The following is a 9,828-nucleotide window of genomic DNA, read 5'->3' as shown; positions in this document are numbered from 1 at the left end:
AACTACAGAAAAATAGATTTTAAATTATAAGTGGTAGTGTAGCAAAGTAGACAACCACTCCTACCTCAAGGGGCTTAGAACAGCCCAGGAGAGGGCTGTGGCTGTGGTAAGTAGCCCAGGCTGAGTAGGGAAGTAGGCTCAGCTGGGGCCACGCCCCAATTAGGGCTCAGCTGGCCTTATAAGTAGGCAGTGAGCTAGAAGTTGAGACTCATTCACTTGTCTTTGGAGAGGGAGGGACCTGGTTGTAGGGAACAGAGAGAGAGTACCTTGGTTGGCACAGGGCTGGGGAAAGGTCAAGGGAGCTGGTGTACTCTGGCCTGGAAAATCCCAGGCTATGGTTTAGTAGGAGGCTAGGCAGATACTAGGGTTGCAGAGGGGTAGCCCATGGGTAGGCTGAAGCAGAAGGTTCAAGCCCCTCCTTGTCAGTGATGAGTGGCTTTTACACTGCAGTCTGCCCTGATACAAGGGGCTAGTTGGTGACTGGTAGTAGCCTTACACTGAGGCAAGGTGGGGGTTCTGGGGGGAACTGTGAGAGACAGTGGGTGTACTGCCAAGGGACAGCCATCCAAGGAGCACCAAGTCTGGGAGGGATGCAGGGCTAGTGGTAAGGCAGATCACTGGCCTGCAGAGGGTGCTCTGGAGTCTGGTGAGCTAATTCCTGATGAAGACCAGCAGGAGGTGCCCCAGGGGTGAGTCCACACCCTTACAGGTAGGCATAAAGGATAGAGATGGTTACCATAAGAAACAAAAGTAAAATCAGTCTAAATTCTAAACTTTATCAGACTATTCAAGATTTGAATCAAACAGCTTTTCTCATCCAACTGGATGTTGTGGGCAGGTTACAGTATTCTTAATACACAGGCTGAATTCCCTTCTCAGCCTGGAACTAATCTCCCCAGTTAAATTTGCCTTTTCAGCATTCTTGTTGCCTTTGGGGTAGGTGGAGGAGGAGAAGGGAGGCCTGGGGCTGATGTCACAGTCTCCTATTTATACTTCCCCAATCCATGTGCGTGGATACTGTCCCAAACATGGAGGAATCAAGGGTCACACTTTCTATGTGCCCTGCTGAGACACTGGGCTCCATTGTTTATGTGCTTCAGGAGGGACCAGTGGGAGGGTGGATTTTCATTAATGGGCCATCAACGTGTGGCTGGCTAATGTCCTAATGTAACTCTGTCTTAAGGTTGGTAGTTGCTCCTTTGTTGATACCAAAAGGCCAGCTGTGGGCATCTCCCAGACTCGCAACATATTTCAGTAACAAACATATAGCAAACTTCATAACTTCACATACAATGGTAATCTATACAAGTCAGCAGCATTGTAATGGTCAACAGATTGTGACTTCTCAAATGATACCTCACAAGGCATACTTTGTACAAAAAATATAATCGTATAATAGTGTTGAATGTGGGGGTACAGTGTCACAGATGCCCCTTCCCATCCTGAAATTCTTATCACTGCTTGTCATCCCAGGTCCACATAACAATCCTTTCCCACCAATCCATGCTGGTCTCCCAAGCCCAGAAATGGCTCTACTCTGTGTAGCTGATCCAGGAACAGCTCCTCTCGTACCAACTTTTTCCTTTCTCATCCCACTTCCCACATCACTGAATCTCCTAGTGCTGCTGGAGAAGCTGCCACATTATACATGCAGTGGGTGGTCTACAAAGCTGAATTTGTCCAGCTCTGAGTGCTGAAATATACCCCAAGCAGCCTCTGTGTATGCATGGCTCCCACTATGGTGGAGCAGAGCATTGCTGGGTCCAGGCTGGCCAACAGTAACTCAAAAATGGTGCTAGCCTGCCCAGAAATTAACAGGGTGGAAATAAGGGATTTTTCAAAAATTTGAAGTCACCTGGCTTCCCACAACTCACAGTGAAAAGAATCCCAAGATGCACACTAGTTGAGAGTTTGGTCCAGAGTGGTCACAATGGAGCACTCTGGGATAGCTCCCGGAGGCCAATACTGTTGAATTGCATCCACACTACCCCAAATTTGACCTAGCAAGGCTGATTTCAGGCTAATCCCCTTGTCGGGGGTGGAGTAAAGAAATCAATTTTAAGAGCCCTTTAAGTCGGGGGGGGGGGGAAGGGCTTCGTCGTGTGGACGGGTGCAGGGTTAAATCGATTTAATGCTGCTAAATTCGACCTCTACTCCTAGTGTAGACCAGGGCTATGAAGCAAAGGACAATTGGATATCTTCCAGGAACATAACACCCTCAGTTCACAAGCTGTTGCCATGTGTATGCACGATGAAAAGTGGAACAGGCATTGCAAGTGCATGCTAGTGGTGCAGCTTGCATACAGTGCTTTACCAGACATGCAGCAAAAAGCTTCATATACTCCCCACATGTAAACAAGTCCTAATTGTCAATCTGGTGCCTTCATTGAGGACCTGAGAATAAAAAGTCCATCACTGAGCAAAACATGCACGCTCTCTGACTCCCTTTCTCTTTCTGTATGTACATCAGTGGTGGAAATCATTAGTAGCAAAGAAAATATTTAAGCATTTTCCAAACATTTCATAATTTGGATTACAGAAGATAAAATGTGTATTAGGGATTAATTTTTATTATTGGCTTATGCAAAATTTGAAATGTTCTGGAAAAAGTGCATGTTTCCCATTTGGCAGCATTAGTAAAGAACATTGATATGTCAATCTGAAAACTGTTATCTCAAAAAAACTCAGTTATTAAAGTACTAGAAATGGAAATCATTGTGATACTGACAACTAAAACATAGAGCTTTATAATCATATACTTGGTGTAACTAAATTTATCTCAAAAGGAATTTTACTTACTAAGGGCTTGATCCTGCAAACCCTTACTTGAGTACTGCTATTGACTAGTCGCATAAGTAGGTTTTGGCAGTTCAGGCCCAAAGTCCTGCCGCATTAGGATCAAATCTTGTAATGAGCTCCACAGGGACAGCCCCTGTTGCGCCTGGAGGGGTCCGATTGATTTCAGTGGGACTCTGCACACAGGCAGGGGTTCACTCATGCAGAGCTCGCTGCAGGAATAAGGCCTCACTGCCACCAATGCTAGAACTCTTTTCTTCCACACTGCTGCATTAGTAAAAATATCACCACTTAACTATTCAGAAAAACAAACAAAAGCTTTAAGACTGAACTTTCCTCTAGGTCACCTGGTGTGTTTTATGTCTGATTTGTGGTACTTGACCTTTTATAATGCAAGATGATTGGGGAAGTGATCATTCTTCTGTGTCTTGTACACTGATGGGTACACCAATGTCAATTACAAAATAACTAATTTGTAGCTTAATAGATTTTTAAGGTCAGAAGGAACCATTAGATCTAGTCTGACCTCTTGTATAACAGGCCATTGTATTTCACCTAGCTCTCTCTGTCTGAGCTCAATAACTTGTGTCTGACTAATGTATATCTTCCAATAAAGCATCCCACCTTAATTTGAAGACACGAGGTGGGGAAACAACCACTTCCCTTGGTAGTTTGTTCCAATGGTTAATCACTTTCACTGTTAAAATGAAGCCTTATTTCTAATTTAAATTTATCCGGCTTTGTTTCTTGCTATGCCTTTTTCCACTAAATTAAAGAGTACCCTTTAGTACCCTGTATTTTCTCCCCAGAATGGTACTTTTACATTGTAGTCAAGTCACCTCTCAATCTTTTCCATAAGCTAAACAGTTTTAACTCTTAAGTTTTTCGCTGTATTTTTTTGCAACCCTTGGATCATTTGTGTGGTTCTTTTCTGCATCCTCATTTTTTCAGCATATTTTTTTAAAATGGAAACACCAGCACTGTCTGCAGTATTCCAGAATTGGTCTCACTAAGGTGGTGAAGGGAGGTAAAATCACCTCCCTACTCCTCTGTTTATATATCCCAGGATCACATTAGCCCTTTTGACCACATTACATTGGGAACTTATGCTGAGCTACTTGTCCAATATGACTCCTAAATCCTTTTCAGCATTACTGCTTTCCAGTCCTTCATTTGGTTGGTATGGTCCTGTATTCTTTGTTCCTAGATTATCATAAAGTACTAACAAGCAACTTCAATTTTTTTCTTGGAAATCTTAGTCTGGTCTTTGCATTTATTTTGCATTAATGTTTTAACTAGGGTAAAACTTCTCCACTATTTTAGGGATGCCCTTTACTGGAGATGTAATTCCCAGTATCAAGTCAACATACTCTTGTCCTGCACGTCAACAACAACAATGCAAAGACCAAGCCCTGTAATGTGGGGCTATGGCCTAAAGCATTGCAGGGAGCTGTCCCATAAGAATAATGGTTGTGGTTCCTTGGCAGCAATTTTCACTAGGAAAGAAAGTGAGCACAAAAACTGATCCGAAACTTTTTGGACCAGTAAAAGGGGCAGCACTTCTGTGATGTGTGAAAGCAGCGGAAACAAAGGTGGTGTCACTGGAAGTGATTTCTCAGAGGAAGTACCAGGGGCCTAGCGCCCAGGAGGCACGCCAGGAGCCCGGGTGGGGCAGCTGGGAAACACCGTAGGCTCTTCGGGGCAGGGACCAGCTCCCACTGCGGCTTTGGCGCCTGCCCATGCTCGCTTGGCCCTCCGGCCCGGCTCCTCAGAGGGATCTCGCTGGCGAACGGCCCTGGCCCTACGCTAGGAAGGTGAGCGCGGGAAGAAACCGGGACTCGGGTGCGCAGGGCCACGAACAGGGCGCGCGCGACCTGAGCGTGGGCGGAGCCGGGGCCGACCCACAGAGGCTGCGCTCGGCGCGGCTCAGTCCCGCCCCCTGCGGCGGGACCAATAAAGTGGCTACAAAGTGACCTTGGGCTTCCGCGTTTGCCTCCCCCCCCCCACATCCGGGCGCTCCTCGCCCCCGCCGCGCCTGCGCACCCCGTCCCATTCAGTCCGCTCGACCTCTGCCGCTGCAGCCGGTAAGTGTGGGGGGAGCCGGGGACCGTCGCCCCATCTGGCCCCATCTACCTCGCGGCGCCCCGGCCCTCACCGCTCTTGCTCTCTCCGCAGAGAGGCGGATTCCAGCGCCGAGGAGGCCCCGGGGACACAGCGCCAGCCCGCAGCCCTCTGCCATGTTCGCCTGCGTGAAGCTCGCCTCCTCCCCGGCCCTGGTGAGTGCCGCCGGCTGCGCTGGGTAGCCGCCGCTGCGGCTCGGGACAGCTCCCGCGCGGGCTCCTCCAGGCTGCTGGCTTCAAGTCCCAGCTCCGGGAGGCGGGGCGGCTATGAGGCTGCAGCGGGGGCTTCCCCAGTGCCAGGAGTGAGCTGCTGCCGGGGCCTGGCTCTCCCAGCCCCTTGCTGCAGGTCAAGTCCCTTCTCTGCAGCCTCGGGCTCCGCGGTGAGTAGCGGGCTCTGGGGAGAGAAGCGATCCCCCCGCCCCGAGGGCTGGTCGCTGCTCGTGAGGCCTGGCGCCCGCTCAGCCCCTTGCTTGTAGGTCAAACTCCAGCTTATCGCTTCCGCTGGGCAGGAGCGAGACCCTCCACCCCTGCCGGGGATCACTCGGCACAGCCGGCGCCTCCCCGTTCTGCTGCGGACACGGGCCGGTACGAGTCAGCGTGACCTTAGAGCGGTGGGAGCCCAAGGACAGCAGCAGGCCGCGCTGGAGAGAGGGTTCATTCATTCCTCCCTTGCTAGATTTAATTCTGGGTGTTGTCTCTCAGAAGTTACCAGTTCCTTCTTGCAGAGTAGCTAAGGCTGTTTAAGTGCATTGCAGTGGATTTTTATTACTGCTGAAAAACCTCAAGTTTCTACTTTTATTTTTCTTAGCTCTAAAACATGAGGGCAGTTACCCTTTCGAAATGAGATCTGAATTATTCTTGCAGCCTTCTGTATTTCACTTTCAGCTATAGCATGATGCTCACAAATAAGCAAGTCAGAAGCACTCGTTTTGATAAACAAATGGGTAGCAACTTGATTAGTGTCGGGTTACAGATGCTCAGTATCTCGCTTTCATTTCAATTTCTAAAATGTGGTGGTATCTCATCCTTTGTTTTAAGTGTGATTTATGTAATAGCAATAAAAACATTATTTGCTCTCAATATTACAGTGCTATTTAGCAATGGCTCCAAATAATGGATTAGCGTGAACATTGACATAAAGAACCCATTCCAGAAAAGGGGACTGAGTAAGGGAATCAAGTGATAAATGAAAGCTTTCTTCTTACCTTGCATTGACATTGCTAGATATGTCAATGTCTGCAGATTGTCAGCGTCCACTGCCTTGACCTTAAGCTGAAAGACTTAGTGACTAGCAAAGTCCTTGATCTTTTTTTTTAAAAAAAAAAAAATCACTATTAAAAGCCAGTGTAGTTATGTAGAAATGTTTGTGGTCAAATGTCACTTTATTTTCTCTTACAGATCCGTGTAGGATCAAGAGTCTTGTACAGACCAATTTCTGCATCAGTGTTGTCTAAGCCAGAGATCAGAACTGGAGAGGTACCTTATAAACTAAACTCTGTAGCTTTCTAAACTTTCTGGTGAGCCCAAGTGTTCTCATCCTAGTTTTCAAATGTACTTTACTAACTAAAATATTGATTGTATGACAGATCTGTAAAGGGTTATCTAATACGTTTTCTCCCATCAAAGCTACAGTCCATTATGTTCTGCAAGTAACATACAGAAGTCTAAACTTCTAGTCACAGGCTCTAGTAAACTCTTTAACCACTCTGGTTTACTGTATTTGTAATAGAAGAACTGTAGAATAACTCAAAACTTCAGAATAGCTATGGAAGATCTCAGTTTGTCTCTGTATTTAAATGCTTTTCATCTTTGTTTCTCAGGGCAGCTCAACACTTAATGGAGCCCAGAATGCTGTCTCTCAAGTAGCACTTAGAGAGTTCCAGACTAGTGCTGTCAGCAGGGACATTGACACTGCTGCCAAATTTATTGGTGCTGGTGCTGCCACAGTAGGAGTGGCTGGTTCTGGTGCTGGTATCGGAACAGTCTTTGGTAGTCTAATCATTGGTTATGCCAGGTAATCCTTTTTTTTAATGATATCACTTAAGTTGCATGCAAACCTATTTAATGATAAACTTGAAGATGTATATTGGTAACAAAGTCTTGATACTCTTCCACTAAAACAGTGTGTAGTTTTTGAAGTAAAGCCCCTCGAAAAATTCTTCTAACGTGTTAAGCTCTTAGAATATTAGGTAACGGCACACCAGGCACAAGTGCTGAATTTCTGATATTCCAGATTTCAGTATATGTAAACCTTACGTGACTTTTTAGGGCAAACCAACTACAGCTAAATCAGAGTTTCGTGTTTAGTTCTTCAGTACTAGCTTCAACTCTGAGACTCCAAAACCTATCCTAGACTAAATATAGCTTAACAATATTTTGTAGGGGACAATCCTACATTAATAGAGGGAAAAACTGGATGGTGGATATTAATTTTAACTTGAGATCCTGTGCCTCTTTTAACCCAATTATCAGGATTGTTCTTAAGAAGTAAGGTTGATTACAGGGCTATAGCAAGAATCTTTTACTTAATGTTGTGCCAAATGCAGTTTTATAGAGTTACTGCAGTAACTACTTCCATGGCAACCAATTTCAGACAAGTGATTCCACTGTTGGAGCTTGAGAAGGGGAAACTCCTTTAAAGAAGGAGAGATCTTAGTTCCCTGTGTTCATAATTTTGTTTCCCCTATTTCATTTAATTCCCATACAGTAGTATCTTGAATCTTACTACTGAGCAGACGGCAACTGGCACAGGTGTGAAATTACTTAACTAGCTGTAGAGTTTCTGCTTTCTCTTCTTCCCTCCCCCCCCCCAACAAAAATATATTTAAACACTTTAACTTGTTTCCATTTATGAATGCTCTTACAAAGTATCAACTTGGCATTAACTGCCTAGTTTTATTTCCCATTCAGGAAACAAAAATATGCTTCTAACTAACCAAACTAGTTACTTTATCTCTTGAAACTACAAAAAAAATGACTGCTTCAAATTGACATTTGTGCTGTTTTTGTGGGGTGGAGAGGGGCAGGGAGGCAAATGTTACAAGTTACTAATCCATAATTACTTTCTATTCTCTCCTTTCCTCCCACACTTCCTCAAGGGTACTCTGTTGCAGTTTTGTAACACTAAGGGGGCTGGCAAGCCATCTAAGGCAGAAATGGTTGAGTATTATGGGTTATCTGTAAGCCACCTTAATATTACAAGGGTGTTCAGAATAATTCTGGATGTATAACAAACTCAGGCCCCCAAGAATGCTCAATTGTGTGCATTGCACACCAGTGGAATTAACCAGAGAAATCTTAGGCTGGTAGGTAATTACAGCATATGAACTCTCTCCATGTTGAAATCTCTGTCTACAAAGACTCTTTTGGTTTTGCACTTGTATAGATAGGGCCTTCATGTTTGTAATCTTGTGCTTGCGTAAAATGTCATACCCAAACATGGGTATATTAATATGCAGTGTACACAATTTAAATCCAGTCTTAACTTATTCAGAAGTCACGATTGTATGGTTAACTGTTAACATTTGTGTGGGTTTACTGTGTTTTCCCTGCTATTAGCAGGGAATCTGTAGCATGAAAGTAATTTAAAATCCTTAACTGGCTCTGTCAGATGCATCAAACTAAATTAGCATAAATTCTTTGTTTTATATACATACAAATTATCTTATACCTGCACGTTCTCTTTTAGAAATCCCTCTCTGAAGCAGCAGCTGTTTTCATATGCTATCCTGGGATTCGCCCTGTCTGAAGCTATGGGTCTCTTTTGTCTGATGGTTGCTTTCTTGATCCTGTTTGCAATGTGAAGAGATCTGCTGCTCGTAACGTTTGCATTAGTAAATTACAAATGTAATTGTATGTATTTTACTGAGGCTCCCAAAATGTTGGTGTTGTGGAAATGAACATTATTTCCAAAGTCATTTCATTAAAGATAATAACTTTAACTGTCTGGCTGTGGCCTTCATTTATTAATTTGAACACTGTCTATTGGGTATGATTTTTGGGGGGGAGGGGAAGGATATTAGTTAATGTGAAAAACTGTAAATGGGGCCTATACTGACCTGCAGTCACCACAAATTTCTCCTGATCCCAGTAAATTCACATGGAGTATAGGACCCTGTAACCATAACTTCAAACAGAACGCCATGAAGTTTGAAATACACTTTAAATGCTTTCTCTAGGTAGTCATTGCATATGTCGTGTCAATTTTAATTTGAAGTTTGATGCATTTGTCATATTTCTGGTTAAAGACCCCTAAAATAACCTGTCTAAGGCTACTGGTGACCTTAGGGGGTCACCTATGAAATGAAACACTAATGACTTTTGAAATAACATTCAGAACCACAATTAAACTTTTAGACCTACCTTCCTCTACTAAAACCATTTTGTTTCCTGTTCCCATGTTCAATTCCAATACTGCTGAACTTGATGATGTGTTCCATAGCATCTTTCATCTAAGGATCAAAATTGGGGTAGTCAATAGGAAGATCAAATCTGGACTGTCAGATGTTTCTGAACAGACCCTGAAATCTTTATTTACTTATTTTCTCTGGTAGCTGGACTTTGACTGTACCTTGACCAAGACATTTGGACCTTGATAAATAGACTACCCCTGATTTAAATGCTCGACAAACTGTGGTAATGGTGCTACTTTAAGAAAATAACTGTCTTTTAAGAGTCCCATAGATCCAGAAGCTTGGCCTTTTTCAAACCTCATTGCTCAAAAGTGGTTCTGCAGTCCAATCTCCTGACCAAATCTTGGTCAGTCTTGACCAGTGTCTCAGACTCTTTAAATATCAGTTTACAAACTAATTGGGTCAGTTGACTACATGCAGGAAATCTTTAAAATACCAGGTGTTGTTCTATAGGGATTCTGCTTTAACAAACAGTATTAATGGGACTGATGACCATATGC

The 9,828-nt window shown here is 44.1% G+C and overlaps 1 protein-coding gene across 3 annotated transcripts; it reads left to right on the top strand.

The window, feature by feature from the left end:
• The first annotated feature begins 205 nt into the window (after positions 1–205).
• ATP5MC3 (ATP synthase membrane subunit c locus 3) lies at positions 206–9,515 on the top strand. 3 transcript variants are annotated; one of them, XM_038421155.2, is made up of 5 exons: positions 206–709; positions 4,972–5,072; positions 6,315–6,392; positions 6,737–6,930; positions 8,605–9,515. In XM_038421155.2, the coding sequence occupies exons 2-5, from the start codon at positions 5,034–5,036 to the stop codon at positions 8,717–8,719; spliced, it is 426 nt and encodes a 141-aa protein (XP_038277083.1). In that variant the 5' UTR covers positions 206–709; positions 4,972–5,033; the 3' UTR covers positions 8,720–9,515. The 3 variants fall into 3 exon arrangements, with proteins under 3 accessions (XP_038277083.1, XP_038277082.1, XP_038277084.1); XM_038421154.2 differs by lacking the exon at positions 206–709 and adding an exon at positions 4,399–4,880; XM_038421156.2 differs by lacking the exon at positions 206–709 and adding an exon at positions 4,728–4,880 and having other exon boundaries at positions 6,315–6,377.
• The last annotated feature ends 313 nt before the right edge of the window (positions 9,516–9,828 follow it).

Source organism: Dermochelys coriacea, chromosome 11, assembly GCF_009764565.3.
Source record: "Dermochelys coriacea isolate rDerCor1 chromosome 11, rDerCor1.pri.v4, whole genome shotgun sequence".
Classification (NCBI taxonomy): domain Eukaryota; kingdom Metazoa; phylum Chordata; order Testudines; family Dermochelyidae; genus Dermochelys; species Dermochelys coriacea.
The sequence above is the reverse complement of the archived record's forward strand: the minus strand, read 5'-3'. Positions and strand labels throughout refer to the sequence as shown.